The 16029-nt window shown below is 41.6% G+C and overlaps 1 protein-coding gene across 1 annotated transcript; it reads left to right on the top strand.

Annotated features, from left to right (window-relative positions):
- The first annotated feature begins 1611 nt into the window (after positions 1 to 1611).
- Positions 1612 to 5588, top strand: LOC134099554 (extracellular calcium-sensing receptor-like). The gene is made up of 6 exons (XM_062552459.1): positions 1612 to 1760; positions 1974 to 2265; positions 2772 to 3587; positions 3724 to 3951; positions 4322 to 4445; positions 4681 to 5588. Exons 1-6 carry the CDS (start codon positions 1651 to 1653, stop codon positions 5586 to 5588), a joined length of 2478 nt encoding a protein of 825 aa, XP_062408443.1. The 5' UTR covers positions 1612 to 1650.
- Positions 5589 to 16029: the final 10441 nt, after the last annotated feature.

Raw genomic sequence — 16029 nt, 5'->3', positions numbered from 1 at the left:
AGTCCATTTGAAGACATATTTGCCTTTAGACAATAAAATGAGAAGAAAGAGTAGCCTATACTTAAAGGTGCACTTCCCCTTATTATTGAATTATAGCCTCAGACACCTTCTCTTAAAACTAGCGACTGAGAAACAAACAGTGTTTGACTGCCACCCTCAGGATACCATGGAAAACCACATCTTTGATTCAGATTCAGAAAGCTTTATTTGTCCCAACACTGGGCAATTCAGTTTCACAGTACCTGGTCTCAATAAATACATAGAATAAATAAAGGGTAAAAAGACTAAAATATCACAAATAAAGAAGGCAGACAGAAACAAATTTCAGCAGTCATACAAACACCCACATTCAACCCACATCACATCCTGCGCTGTCAGTGGTAAACAGCATCTGGGAGCACCAGGCCCATCTGGTAAGCTCTATACTTCCTCTGGACTTTAATTGCTTAATAACCTGATGGTTGCAGGGATAAAAGAGTGAGAGTACCTCATTTTTTTGTTCTCACTGAAAGGGCATTAAGGTGAATTCTTCACACAGCACATGATCAGGCTGGCTGATAATACTTCTAGCCTTCTGTACTGCCTGTCTGTTCCACAGTGAATTTAGGCTCTTGAGTTGGATTCCAGTGATCTTTGAACATATACACTCAATGTTGCTTAGACTGTTCTTGTCCTTGACTGACAAACTGTTAAACCAACACACAAATGAAAAAGTTAGCAGACTTTCAGTAAATGACTGGTAGATGTTTCCCAAGATAGTTTTAGAGATGCTGAGAAAGAGTTTAGCACTCTCAGTAAATGGATTCTCTGTTGTCCCTTCTTGACAATTATCTCAGTGTTTCAGTGAAATCTAAGCTGGTTATCAAACACTATGCCTAGATATTTGTATGTATCCACAATTGCCACCTCCTCTCCGTGAATGACACTTGCTCACATTTCCTAAAATCAATAATTAATTATTTTTGTTTGATCCACATTAAGATCTAAGAAGTTACTGTCACACCATTTCACAAATTGTGTTAGAGCTTGACCATGACTAGGGTGTGGACCTTGGAACAGGGAAAGCAGCACAATGTCATCAGAAAATGTAACTAGGTAACCTAGAAGACCTACAGTTATCTGTGTACATAATAAACAACAAAGGTGAAAGTACACAACCTTGAGGAAAGCCAGTATTGGAGGTATAGAAGCTTGGGACCACTGACCATTAACAAAGACCCTCTGGATTCTATCTGATTTTATGGTGCTGTGTATGAAAGGTAACCAGTTGAAAAGAAACATAACAGTACTAAAGTCATATAAGCCTAGATAAAACTATAAATATTGTATATATATACGTTTGTATGTTCTACTGTTTGTACATTACTTTACTTACTTTATTAAACCTTTCTGAGCATAGAAATTATCTGTATGAATTCTTCTCAAATGACTAGCCAGCCTGCCCAGATGACATAATATAGGCACTAACCTCTATAAAAGAGCTGAGAGTGAGGAAGGGGAGGCAGACAGAGTGCAGACATGCAGGTCTCTCTGAGTCTCCTTCAGCTGGCCTGCACAGTGTCAGCAGCCACTCTGCTCTCTCCCACCCTCACCTCCAGATATGATACATCTGACCTCTGCCAGTTGCGGGAGCAGTTCAATCTGACTGGGATGCACCAGGATGGAGATGTGATCATTGGGGGACTGTTTGAGGTCCATTTGCTTGCTTTATTTCCAGAACTGTCTTTCAGGACAAAACCAGAGCAGCTCTGGTGTCATGAGTGAGTTGATAAGTGGCAGGCTATTAGGAAAAATATTAACAAGTTAGATGTCTTTGATTTAAATGATGTGCGTGTCTGTCTGCATATGTGTGTACTCATGTTATATTTAAAACATGTATTTTTAGATTGAAAAATAATGATTTAGGAGATAGCTATTATATGCGTACTAGAGAGTACTGATACAATTATCTTAATCTCTATTGTTGTTGTCAGGTTTGACTTGGAAGGTTTCAAAGCAGCTATGACGATGGTTTTTGCAGTGCAAGAGATCAACAGAAACCCAAACCTGCTTCCGTATATAAAGCTAGGCTATCAAATGTATGACAACTGTGTGAGGCTGGATGTGGCATTCCGAGCTGCCACAGCTCTCGTCAGCGGATCTGAAAAGTCTTTTTCCATACAGAATTGCACTGGGCTACCCCCTGTGTTAGGCATTGTGGGGGATCCTGGGTCTACTCACTCTATTACCATATCTAGTGTATTGGGACTGTTCCGTGTTCCAATGGTATGTACTGTATGGTATGGTTTACATGATGTAGTTGATAGTGTGGATGACAATTTCAAAACAAAGTTGAAAGTAGTGAAGAAATTAAATTAGTCAGATCTCTTTTTCCTATTATAGGTCTTATGCTTGTCAGATACAACTCTCACCAAACTGTATTCATGTTAATGAAAAGAAAATAGACCACTATCCAACCCTAACAGAAACATAACACCACAATTCCACTTGAAGTGATGTAAGACTAGGATACATTTGACATGGGACAACAATGCTGTGAAGAGCCGTAATGATGTATAGAGCCGTATATATATTTCAACCTGAATCCGTCAGTGATTTTATATAAATCTATTGATGTTAAAGCTGAGCAAAATCAGAATATAGTGTGAAAACATGTGTCATGAGTCTTTATTTAGCCTAGACATTTATCAGATTTATAAAGTCGCATATATAATCACACTTGTAATGCAATTTCATACTTATTTAAAAACTTTCTTTTCCATGTCTTTCAGGTAAGCTTCTTTGCCACCTGTTCTTGCTTAAGTGATAGACAGCGCTACCCCTCTTTTTTCAGGACTATTCCCAGTGATGCATTCCAAGTGAGAGCTATGATACAGATATTGAAGCACTTCAGATGGACATGGGTGGGTCTCATCTATAGTGATGATGACTATGGCCGCCATGCTGCTCAGTCTTTTCATGAGGATATCAATGCATTTGGTGGTTGTGTGGCATTCTCAGAAATACTGCCCAAAGACAATGATATTGTGGAGATCAGAAAAATAATGCAGGTGATTAAGATATCCACTTCTCGAGTGATAGTGGTCTTTTCAACCGGGTCATACCTACTGCCCCTGATGGATGAAGTTGTTCGTCAGAATGTAACAAGGCAGTGGATTGCCAGTGAAGCCTGGTCAACTTCTACTCAATTTCTTGTCCCTCGTCTGCTCCCTTTACTGAGAGGCACTCTGGGCATTGCCATCCGGCGTGGAGAGATTGAAGGACTGAAGGAGTTCTTATTGAGTGTCCGCCCTGACAGCAACATGTACAGTATGGTGAGAAGATTCTGGCAGGAGATGTTCAGCTGCCGGTTTGAACCAGGAGAGGCCTTGGCTGTATCTGAGGGAAGAGTGTGTACAGGAGATGAGGACCTGAGCAAAGCTGATTTGGCGTATAGTGATGTGTCTGACCTCAGACCCTCCTATAACGTCTATAAAGCAGTCTATGCCCTGGCACATTCTCTCCACAACCTGATGAGCTGTGTCCCTGGGCAAGGGCCCTTTAAAGGGAACAGCTGTGCCAGTCTAGATGACATACAACCCTGGCAGGTATAGATACATGTGTAAATATGAACAGTTTGTTAAATACAGAACATTAACTGAAACATGTTTATTAGCAGGACCTAGCATTCACTACTTCAAGCGTTTAATTTCTCTCCTGTCTCCCTCATCCTGTTTGTATTAGTTGCTTCACTACTTACAGTCAGTGAACTTTACAACAAGTTTTGGGGATCATGTGTCTTTTGACAAGAATGGCGATGCCTTGGCCATATACGACATCTTGAACTGGTATGGGATGCCAGATGGGACAATGAAGACTAGAACAGTGGGTGTCGTTGATGAATCGCAACCAACTGGGAAAGTGCTCAGTCTAGATGAGGACAACATCTTCTGGAACTTTCAATCAAAAAAAGTAATTTAATCTCTGAGCAAAAAAATTCACACCGGTTACAAGTTGGTTTTAGAGGCTACAGTATGTCAGGCACAACAGTTACTCTAACCAGAAACTGCAACATGTTAAATGCATCATATTTGGAGATGTGTTCTGTATTACTTCAAATCACAGTCCTTAGGAGCAATAGCAAGGACTTACAATATAAAGCATCAGTACATTCAAATAATACAAGCTATAAACACTTTAAATCCTGTCACAGATATAAAGCTGACACATTCTTTATATTTTGATTATAGCATGGTGCTCCACATATGCAAATATGTATTTGAGTAGAGAGCCCTTGACATTTGTATAACTTGTAAATGTTATATCTTGTTTTCAACCACAGCCTCCAAGGTCAGTGTGTAGTGAGTCCTGTCCCCCTGGAACTAGAAAAGCCAGAAGGAAAGGACTACCTGTCTGCTGCTTTGATTGTCTCCCTTGCGCAGATGGGGAGATCAGTAACACTACAGGTAAAATGACAATGTGCATAAAGGCCTTTGTTTAATACAAAATATGCTTGCTTCTGTTTTGCTAAGGATGAAGGTGTACATGCTGAAAACATCCAGACTCAGGTCTGCTTAGTTTTGCACTCTAAATTACTACAGTAAAAAAAAATGTTATAACAAAGTCTGTGTACATCCAGTCCCTCTATTCCTTTTCCCTTCATTTATTTTCTACCTTTCAACTCTTTGGTTTTCTTTTTAGATTCTCTTGAATGCTTCCAATGTCCAAAGGAGTTCTGGTCAAGCCTGAAGAAAGATCTATGTGTCCCCAAGGAGATCGAGTTTCTCTCCTATGAAGAGGCTTTGGGCATCTCCTTGACAACAGTGTCTGTTCTTGGGGCGTGCATTGCTGCTGTGGTTCTTGCAATATTTGTTTACCACCGTCATACTCCTGTAGTGAGAGCCAACAACTCTGAACTGAGCTTCCTGATTCTGCTTTCACTAAAACTCTGTTTCCTGTGTGCACTGCTGTTCATTGGTCAGCCCAGGCTATGGACCTGTCAGCTCCGCCATGCAGCATTTGGTATCAGCTTTGTACTCTGTGTCTCTAGCATTCTGGTCAAGACAATGGTTGTGATTGCAGTTTTTAAGTCCTCAAGACCTGAAGGAAAAGGGGCAATGAAGTGGTTTGGAGCAGCTCAGCAAAGAGGCACTGTCCTCATTCTAACTTCTGTCCAAGTGGCCATCTGTGCAATATGGCTCTCCATTGCTTCTCCTACACCTCACAAAAACACTCACTACCAGAGCTCCAAGATTGTGTTTGAATGTGCAGTGGGCTCAGTGGCAGGGTTCGCTACATTATTGGGCTACATAGGCCTTCTGGCAGCCATTAGCTTTTTGTTAGCTTTCTTAGCAAGAAACCTCCCAGATCATTTCAACGAGGCCAAATTCATTACCTTCAGCATGCTCATCTTCTGTGCTGTGTGGATTGCTTTTGTTCCTGCCTATGTCAGTTCTCCTGGTAAGTATGCAGATGCGGTGGAGATCTTTGCAATCCTGGCCTCCAGCTTTGGCCTACTCATGGCCATTTTTGCTCCAAAATGCTACATAATTCTCCTGCATCCAGAGAGAAACACCAAAAAGGCACTCATGGGTCGAGCCTCTAAATGATACACCAGTGCGATGTAGCACAATTATTCACACAATTGCCACAACCGTCTCAATCCTGACAAAAAAAATGACTACCAAAGATAACACTTTGTAATTCAACCTTGCATTGTAAATCACTCCTGTTTATATGTCTTGTCATGTATTATTGAAGTTCAATGCATGAAATAAAACACATTTTAATTAAGCCTGCTTTATATGTATCATCATGTGTGAATACTAGATGTACTGCATAGAGGTACACAATATGACCCCCGCTCAGTTCTGCACGTTCTCTCAACAAATATAAATGAGGCTTGTCAACTGTCCTGTGTCTCCTACTGTATTTGTGTAGTTTATATGCATTTATACAACAACTGGGTTCTATGGAGCTGTTTATTTGTTCCTGATTGGCCAAGAGACTTCCATGAGTTGAAATATCCCACAACATTCAACTCAGACTTTTCACAGCTAACAATAATTCACTCCGCTATTACAATGCAAAGATTCTATAGCGCCTTGACACGAGCGATTACAGTTAAATTAACTCAACACGGCAGTTTCGAGTTAATTTATGAAATGTCGGATGACGAGGAGGAGCAGAGCGTCAAGCGGGAGGAGAGTGCACCTAGGCCTACATCTAGCGTGCATGCATAGAAAAGAGCCAGCACGAAATCAACACGGTGAAGCAAACTTTGTGAACTGTTTAAACACCTGGCTGTCGGGCACGATGAGAGACGTCAATTGGCAAATCATCATCAAATCTAATCTCGCTGCAATACTGCGGGAGATGTAGGCCCTTCGCCACCATAAGAACAGCTAAAGGTGAGCTCTATGGCATCAGTAGTTATGCTGGACTTCGGGCAGGGCTCAATCGTTACATAAATGAGTCCCTCCTTTCACGGATGTGGCATCTGATGCAGGACGTACCATGGGCGCAGTGATATCACGCAGCATCTGAAAATAGTCCCCATAGACAGCAAGCAGTAGTAGTGCCAGTAGGTTGCAAGTTGCCTTGATTATTATGTCAGATGAGAGTGTAGTTCCATGTCAAATCAGCCTAGAAGAACGCCAGGTTTCATTTTCAATTGGTCTTATTGCACTTTCTAACTTGAGAAGAGTCGGTAACGAGGCCGCTTATGCAAAATTTCCATCAGTTTAATGGGGAATATGGGTGTTCGTTTTGCTTGCAAAAAGGGCAGATGGTGGAAAAAGGTAGAGGATTTACCCGAGTTTATTCATATGAGACTGCTGAACGGCAGACACTAGCTCAGACTGAAGACTTTATTGAAAATGCTTTGGAAACGGGAAAACCCGTTAAGGGTGTGAAGGGACCCAGCATTTTACTGCGTATTGATAATTTTGACATCATAGACTCCATGATCCCTGACTATATGCACTGTGCTGCTCTTGGCGTCGTTAGATCAATGGCCAAATTGTGGTGTAACAGTGAATACCACCAATCACCATGGTACATTGGGAGGCATATTGACACACTGGATGACCTCCTTAAAAATATCAGACCGCCATGCACAGTGTCAAGGACACCTCGGTCTTTGAAACACCGAAAAATCTGGAAAGCCCATGAGTGGCTAATGTGGTTGCTGTATTACAGCATTCCGGTGCTGAAGGGTATCCTACCTGACTATTATCTTCTTCATTGGCTGAAGCTTGTTCATAGCATATCATATATCATATCATATCACCAGCCTCAGCAGTGCTCTTGGTCCCCTCTCCAATAACCTGCACTCTGTGGTTAGGAATCTTGGTGTTATGCTGGATAGCTCCCTGAATTTTAATAAACAAATCAATAGTGTGGTTAGAAGTGGTTTTTATCAACTTAGAGTAATATCCAATCTTAAATCCCTTTTATCACAGAAGGATCTTGAAATTCTTATACATGCTTTTATTTCCTCCAGACTTGATTATTGCAATATTTTATACACAGGTCTTACTCAATCCAACATCCACAAATTACAGATGGTCCAGAATGCAGCAGCCAGATTGCTCACTGGCACTAAAAAGAGAGAGCATATCACACCAGTCCTGGCTCAGCTGCACTGGCTTCCTGTCAAATTTAGAATTGATTTTAAGATTTTACTTTTTGTTTTTAAAGCTCTTAATGGCTTAGCCCCCCCTTATATTGCAGAAATGCTTTCCCTGCACTCCACCCCCAGGTCGACCCGGTCATCTACTAAACAGCTCCTATCTGTCCCCCGTACTCGTCTTAAAACGAGAGGTGACCGGGCGTTCTCTGTTGCTGGCCCAAACCTGTGGAATCCCCTTCCACCTCATATTAAATCCTCTACCACCCTTGCCAGCTTTAAGTCCAACTTAAAGACATACCTTTTCACTCTTGCTTTTAACAACCCTTAACTCCCTCCCATATTCCCTACTGCTTTTCATTTTATTTTTTATCTTTTTATCTTTTTATTTATTTTAATCTTATTTCATTTATTGCTCTTAACCTTGCTCTTATTTTTGTATACTCTTATTTTCTTGTTTTATTCCATTTTACCTGTTTTATTCTATGTTGTTCTTATTTCTTTTTACTTATTATTTAGTCAAGACCTGTGTATTCCTGGGCCCCCTTTTGTCAAATGTCCTGCCCAATTTCTGACTTCTTCAGTTGTAAAGCGCTTTGGGTCAACCTCTGTTGTATTTAAATGTGCTATATAAATAAAAGTGACTTGACTTGACTTGATCATCTCTGCTTGCTGACAGAATCAGCTCAGCAGAAATGCAGGGGCTTTATGGAGTTGAGCATATGAGCTACAACATACACCTCAGCATAATTTGAGGAGTTACAGGTGGGCATAATTTGAGGAGTTACAGGTAGGCCTACCTGTCCAATCTCCTGCCAACCTAGCCTATCTTCTTGTCTCTATTGAAGTTGTAGGACATATTTCGTGTGTTCACAACACGGACACGGAGGCTTTTTTTTTAACCGTTTCTGTGCATCGGCGAAGCCTACTACAATGCGAACTGACAGACCGCTGTTGTCACGGTAAGCGTATATGCTCCTGACTCTAAATAGGTCTATCTTGCTAAGTCACTAGATTTTCTGTAACGGTAAATGCAGCCTGTTGCATTTGCGAAGCAGTTGCGAAAGCAGTGAACTGGAGCGGTGCAAATGAAAAACCAGCCTTCAAAGGAATGATCTTGAAGTGTGTGGTATTAGGTAAGCTATAGCTACTAGGTTACTTTAATTATTGCAGACATTGGAGTGCATAATTCATCCGCATGAATTGTCATGTAGCACTCTTTTGCTTCTTTTTTTATGCTCAGATGCTGTAAGAAGAAATGTCTTGACTAAAGACACTACGGACAAGGACATTGAGCGATTGACCACCCGCTGGCTCCAAATGGCCTCTGATCGGGATGGAGGTCAAAGTCGGAGGGGAGCTCGTCAGAGTTCATGAAGACGCTACGGACAAGGACATTGAGCGATTGATCACCCGTTGGCTCCAACTGGCCTCTAATTGGGATGGAGGTAAAAGTTGGAGGGGAGCTCGTCAAGAGTTCATGAAGACGATGACTTCACTCCTTCACACAAGCCCTTCTTCAATAAAAGACTGCATATTCAAAAAAAAGTTGTTAATTATATAAATGTATAGTATTTTGTTGAATTCATTGCAAATGTACTGAGAGGGTTTTGAATATGAACTCTGTAGTTACTGCAAATTGACAAATATTGATCGCTTGACTCGGAGGGGAAACCCTCTGAAATCAGGATCATGGTTGAATTGTAATGTCCTTCCTTATTCCTAAACCTTCAAAGACTTACCTGATGTGAATCTGCTCGACTGGCTGATTTTTGCCAGACAAGTCTTTGACGTTTAAGCGCTTGGGGTTGGGGTATTGGGATTCAGCCCATGACCTAACAGATGCAGTCACTGTTTGCCACAAGCCCTTCTATAATTAAAAGATTTAATCCCGAGTCTCGGCCGAGTTTCACTGCCGTAATAACCCCGCTTTCGGGCCGTGGATTTTTTCCTAGTTGGGATGACTTATGAAGTTATACAGGGTTGTGGTGGTTAAAATAAGAGGTGGGTAAACTATGATTTTGTGATCAGGGTAAGGTGTAATGCGCCTTTCGCTATCAAAAAATACATTCAAAATGTTCAAACAACAATATCAGTGGTATTAAATGGTTCCTTGATCAGAACTAGAGGTGGGCATAGATTAATTTTGTTAATCTAGATTAATCTCACTGTAATCTTGAAATTAATCTAGATTAATCTAGATTAATTTTAGGTTGCACCAGCGCAAAATTTAGGTGCACCCACATTTCATCGCCTTTAACGCTAAAAGGTCACCTTTTTATTGCTGTCCTTTCATATAATGTTTTTTTAACAACAAAAAGTCTAGAAAAAGCTTGAAACACAATAAAAGATTTTTTTCTTTACAAAATTATTTATATAAGCCTATTCTACATACTGAAATGTCTGATATTCATGACAGCACACTTTATGCAGATTGCAGCCTACTATTCATATTACAACTCTGCCTCTTTAATTCAGCTGTCTGCTTGAAACCTCAAAATGTAAACAAAGTAGCATAGTTGGCTAGTTTATCATAGTTTACTAGTTGGACTGCTCAGTTTCCCCACGTGTGTTTACTGTAAGTTTGAATGTGGGCTAATACATTTTTCTCCTTTCGAGTTTTGGAGTTGGAAAACATTGGTAGGCTATTGAGATTATCATCCAACTCATGCAAGAGTGACTTGAATGTAAGAGTTTTAATCAACTTTCTGCAGCAATGATGCTAACCGGAATTTATATTAATTTAGCTAACGTCTTCTATATGCATCATTGCTTTCACCATAGTGAATGTTTTATTTGGACTAAATGTGCATGTCGAAGGGCGGGTCGCGACTCGCGAGTGTCCATTGAGCGCGCGGCGCACGGGAGAGTGAGGGAGAGGGAGAGGGAGAGCAAGAGAAAGCGGGCCAAGGAGAGGGGGGTTACTTCTATTAGGAATGAGCGATCAGGTGCCGATTCGGGAGGGGTCTGAGCTTATCGTCCATGTTGGGAGGATGTATCATTGGTTACTGTTTGGTAAAGTTGCACGCATAGTCTACAATGACAACTTGTGAAAGAAAACAGCCGAGCAGCGTCAGGTGCACCAGTGCGACCTAGACTTTTTTCAGGCGCACTCTTAAACATTGGCGTTCGCGCTAAGATACAAGGTGAAAGTGATCATAGCTTGCGTGGTATAGACCCAGCTCCCAGCCCAACTTTGAGAATAGATTAACGCCGATATTTTTTTTATCGCCCGATAAGAGTTGCACGATAACGCAGCACGTTAACGCCGATAACGGCCCACCACTAATCAGAACACATATTGTATGTGGATAAATCTGTATGGTTTTTAGCCTACATACCAATGCCATACTGGTTCCCAGTCACAACAAGGTAACAACCTTCTAATCACGTGAATAAAAATATCATATTATATGTTTGAATGTAATTTATTGGATTAATTTAAAATGATTAAAGGAGTCCTAGAATTCAAAACCACATTCACCTTGTTCCTGTTGAATTTAGGCTGCAAGCAGTGTCCAAAGGACAACACCAAAGACTTTACCGCGTCCCCCGCCTGCTTTCGTATGCAAATTGGGAAATAGAAACAGCCGTGTTGAAATGCTCCAATCTGAACAGAGCTCAGATAACACGTAATAGGCGCCCATCCCCCTTTAGATACACCCCCTCTCATTTGCATACCTTCGATTAATAATTCTTGTTAAACTGCTCTTACGATGCTAATATCTAGATATGTGGTCTATGGCAGAGACGTTGTAATGCTAGCGTTATTACAGCTAACTTTGGAGAGTTACTATACTAAGAAATGTACTGATAAAACTTACCAATCTAACACATTCATTCTGTTGGGGAATCTGCTGCACTTCATCTTCGTCAGAACCTTCTTCTGACTCGGTTTATACATGTACGGCTGTATTCCTTATTTAAATCCATTGTTGATAGCTTTATCAAAGACTTTGGCTTTATTTACCAGCAGTAAACGTACTTTCACTTTGCTCTAGCTTCAGACCGGTGGATTGAGCCAATCAACTTTCAGGACATATCGGCAAATAGACCAATCAGCGCGCATCTCATTTGAATATTCATGAACTTGCTGAGTGGGCGGGAAAAACAAACTGTTTCATTGCAAGGCTTATTTATGACCTTGTATTAGGCGATCTAGCAGTGCTCCTGGGGCGTTTTCAGCCCCACAAATTTACATATGACATTATTTAGGCTCAAAGATCAATTTGTAATGGTCAAAAAATGCGTTCTATGACTCCTTTAAGATGCTGACTATAGAGCTTTGGAGGTACTAGTGATGCGCGGTTCAGCCCATTACCCGCGGATATCCGCGGGTTTACCCGCGGGTCGGGCGGATTTGGGTAGGCCTAATAGTTTTTTCTAAATATTGCGGGTGGGTCGGGTCAAAAAAGTAAAAATGCACATTTCTCACTTGTTAACTTCCGACATATTAGGTGGCGATGCGCCTGCAATACAGGAGGTGTGGTCGAGCGCAAAACATAATTTCTCCTAAATTCAGCACCCAATTGCGCCATGCGTGACTGACTGAAAAAGTCAATCGCGCATTCGCTACTTTATGGACATGGAGCCTAATGATCTGGGATATCTAAGGTTGTGCGCAATGCGAGAACACCTCGCTTCTGTCATAGGCTACACGAATAAACAGCTGTGCTTGTTAAATGCTTGGCAGTGTTAAACGCAAAAGTAGGCTAGCCTATGAAGTTGCAAGGGGAAATATGAATGGAAACTTGTTATGAAGATGAGATTTAACACTAGCTATGTCTAGGCTGCAGATTATGAATGGTGTGGAGGAGCGCAGATTGTCAAAATGACCGATCATTGTAACCCGCTGTTGTCCTGTTGTGGGCTAATTAGGCTAGGAAAGACGTTAAATGCGTTTTTTCCTTTCCGCGGGTCGGGTCGGATTTGGGTCACAATTCGAACATATTTTTGCGGATTGGGCGGGGCGGTTTGGATCTCCTGAAAAGTCGGGTTGGGGCGGGTTTTAAAAAAAGCCCACCCGCGCATCACTAGGAGGTACTAAAAATGGGGCATTATGAAAGCAAAAAAAAGCAGTTCTATGTTGAAATGTATCTGCAATTCATCCTTACCTGGTAACACATATTTTTCACTGATGGATGGTTGCAGCCAATCTATCATAATAAACCAGATGAATCAGATTGCACCATCTTTAAGACCCAAGTCAAGCCATCTTATAAAGTTACTGAAAAGTCTCACAACACCTGGGTTGCTGTCAGAAGTGGCACCGCCCATTGTGACTGCATGGCTGGGTGAGTGATAGAGGAAGAGTGATAAAGAGCAGGTATGGGGTTTTTGTAGAGGTAAAAAGCCTAAGGGCGAATGTATTTGATCAATAAACCTGATTATGATTCCTTTCAGACTTGGAGAAACCTGCTCACATGTTGGGGCAGTACTTTTTAAGTTGGAGGCCTGTGTCCTCCTGGGATACAACAAAGTTGCATGCACCAGTGTTGCTTGTGTCTGGAATGGTGTCTCAACCAGCCTGCAATGATTAAGGACATTGAATTCTACAGAGAGGAAGCCAAAAATAAGAAGAACCATTCCAAAAGCCTCAACCGCATGATATTGATCCATCTGGTTAGCATGTCGAGGTTTTCATATCCAGGACATGACAGAGAAGGGAGATTGATGGGTTTTGTCAAAGTTTGAGCAATGTTATAAATAGCTGGTCTTGTGTAGGCACTTTAAAGCTTCTTCCTTTTATAAACTGGAGTGAAAAATAGTAGTTCTGATCTGCATCATATTTAATACCTTTATAAGATCTTTGTAGGACGTTAGGGAGATGGATGTCCTATTATGACGTATTGATGAGCATCTGGGATACGGCTGCTAAACGCTGTGTGAAGATCTTCGCAAGACGTATCAGATACGTCTGCCAGATGAGCAAACGCTCTCTAGAATACATCTTACAGCCGTCCAGCAGACCTTTCGAACACATCTTCAAGACGCCTTGCAGACGTTCTTGTGCTTACTGGGTTAGTTTGGCTAAAAACACCTGTTTTTGACCAAAAAATGGAGGAAACGATCTTTTTGTGAAAATCAACGTTTTAACGTTAGCCTTTCAGTAGCATTAGTGCGTTCTATTAACCTTCCGAGGACGTTGCCTAGTGACACGCACGAGCACGGCCCCTTTCCTCGGAAGGCAACCTCGTCTGCTCGTCAAACTCGGAGGAGACCGAGGGAAGTTTCCGAGACAGATTCCAAGATGGCTGCACCCATATTCATTTGTAAATATTAACGGTTTTCATTGTGTTTGGACTGCTTTGGTGGTTTAAATGACGATTTCAATCACTACATTGCCTTACTGCATCTGTATCACTGCCTATGGGAATGGAAATCGGCCTTGTTGTGAGTGCAATATTGAATGAAGACTTGTTTAACTGGTGTTGGCAAATGTAGCTAGCGTTGCTAACAGAAGCTAAATACGCCTGGAACTTGGCCAGTGCTTCCGCAAAACGTGATGTCTATGTTCGGACACGCGAAAGATAAAAAAAAATGGTTGAAGTGCAGACGTGACATCACACCCGAGATCCGAGGCATCTCGGAGAGCATAAACGAACACACTATATGTCAGCCACGATTGCACTGGCAATCTTTTTTAATAAACGTCCTGTGCATTTCCAAAGTTCTCAGTATCTCGTTTTAAATGTCAGGACCCTCAGAAGTCTACCAATGCAGTGTGGAGTTACTTGGAACTGTTTTAATGGTTTAAAAACAGCGATTTAGGCCCCAGTCGTGGCGCGACTGGCTGGGGCACCTGCACCGCACGCCCGGCGACCTGGGTTCGATTCCCGCCCTGTGGTCCTTTCCGGATCCCACCCTACTCTCTCTCCCACTCGTTTCCTGTCACCCTACACTGTCCTATCTGATTAAAAGCATAAAAGCCCAAAAAAAAATCTTTAAAAAAAAAACAGCGATTTAGGCTACGTGATGCCCAATCTAATACAAGCCTACTGCAAGCTCGGATGAAAGCGGCGGAGTTTGGAATGCTGGGGGGTGAGCGAAAGTGTGTCTTCAACACGATTGAGTACACCGCAACATGTTTCGGTAAAGTTAAGGTCAATTTCACACCGGAATTCTCCTTTAATGGAACAAGTGCATGGACAACGATGTGAAGATTCGATACCATACAGCCAGTACGTGAGTAACATTATCGCTGTTATCCAAATGTCTTAAAGTTAGCGAGATACAGAGTCTGCTAACACACCAACACACCAGAGCTGGCTGCTTTTTTTCACGGACCCGAGATGATGGAAGTAGCTCCTCTCAACCTCTCGCGCTAGCTGCCCCTTCTTGCTAGTTAGACGGGCTATATAGGCTCTGATAGGCAACAGAGGCGGGAAGAATAGAATAGGCCCATACTGATGTCGAATTTGCAACAAATAATTCCGACTAAGTTGCAGTGTGGCTGCTGGCCGTGTTCAATTGGAAACTCGATAGAAACTCTGGGCGCGATTTTCATCAACAATAAACCAAGTACAGAACCAGAAAATAGCGTTCTATATGGTTATACAAATAAGATAACAAAAAACAACTAAGTAGCAACATTGTGTGAAAAGAGAATTGCAACCAGAATATAACGTTTCTTTTTTTAGTTGTAAAAACGTTCGGGGAACTTTGATAACCTGGAGCTAACGTTCTCTCCAGGGTATTAGTAGGTTACTGAAAAACTAACCACAGGAGAACCAACGGCTAACGTTATTTGCTTACTGGGATTCAACCATAATATAACGTTTCTTTTTTTAGTTGTAAAAACGTTAGGGGAACGTTTATTTTTTTGACAACCTGGAGATAACGTTCTCTAAAAGTTATTAGTAGCTTACTGAAAAACTAACCACAGGGGAACCAAAAGCTAACGTTACTTAAAGTTAGCAGAACGTTATTTGCTTGCTGGGATCTAGCGGTTCGGATCGCTAGTACAGTCTGTTTCCAAGCCTGAAACTCTGCCAGATCGTTCCCAAGCCCACCCATGAGCCCTCCCCATTGAAAAATGCAATTGACGTCATGGCAGTCAAGGTATGTGTCTAAATTGACGTTTAAAGACGTTAATGGCAGTGAATTAGTTAACACTCTTCTTTGGTCCCTGGGCTGCACGTTTCATGGCACTTCGGAAACATTTAACTTTTGTCACTACAGAAACAGCCTGTCTCCGGTGGGGAAAAATTGAGGGCACATAATCTGGGTGTAGGTGGTTGTTCAATACTGCATGCAGTAACGTTACGTTAACGTCAGCTAACTATCTACCTTAGCTAGGTCTAGTCATGGTAGTAAAATGTATAGCTGTGTCAAGAACACATCATGATTGTTTAGGTATGGCATTCACATATTAACAATAGCATAGGTTATGTTTTATAAATGAAACCACCAGTTACAAA

Source organism: Sardina pilchardus, chromosome 13, assembly GCF_963854185.1.
Source record: "Sardina pilchardus chromosome 13, fSarPil1.1, whole genome shotgun sequence".
NCBI classification, from domain to species: Eukaryota; Metazoa; Chordata; class Actinopteri; order Clupeiformes; family Clupeidae; genus Sardina; species Sardina pilchardus.
The sequence above is the reverse complement of the archived record's forward strand: the minus strand, read 5'-3'. Positions and strand labels throughout refer to the sequence as shown.

Bases quoted from the DNA above. Each gene is read 5' to 3' on its own strand.
- LOC134099554 (XM_062552459.1), top strand. From the start codon at position 1,651: ATGCACCAGGATGGAGATGTGATCATTGGGGGACTGTTTGAGGTCCAT. The intron at 1,761-1,973 runs GTGAGTTGATAA...TGTTGTTGTCAG, and splicing joins GAGCAGCTCTGGTGTCATGA to GTTTGACTTGGAAGGTTTCA. The intron at 2,266-2,771 runs GTATGTACTGTA...CATGTCTTTCAG, and splicing joins GACTGTTCCGTGTTCCAATG to GTAAGCTTCTTTGCCACCTG.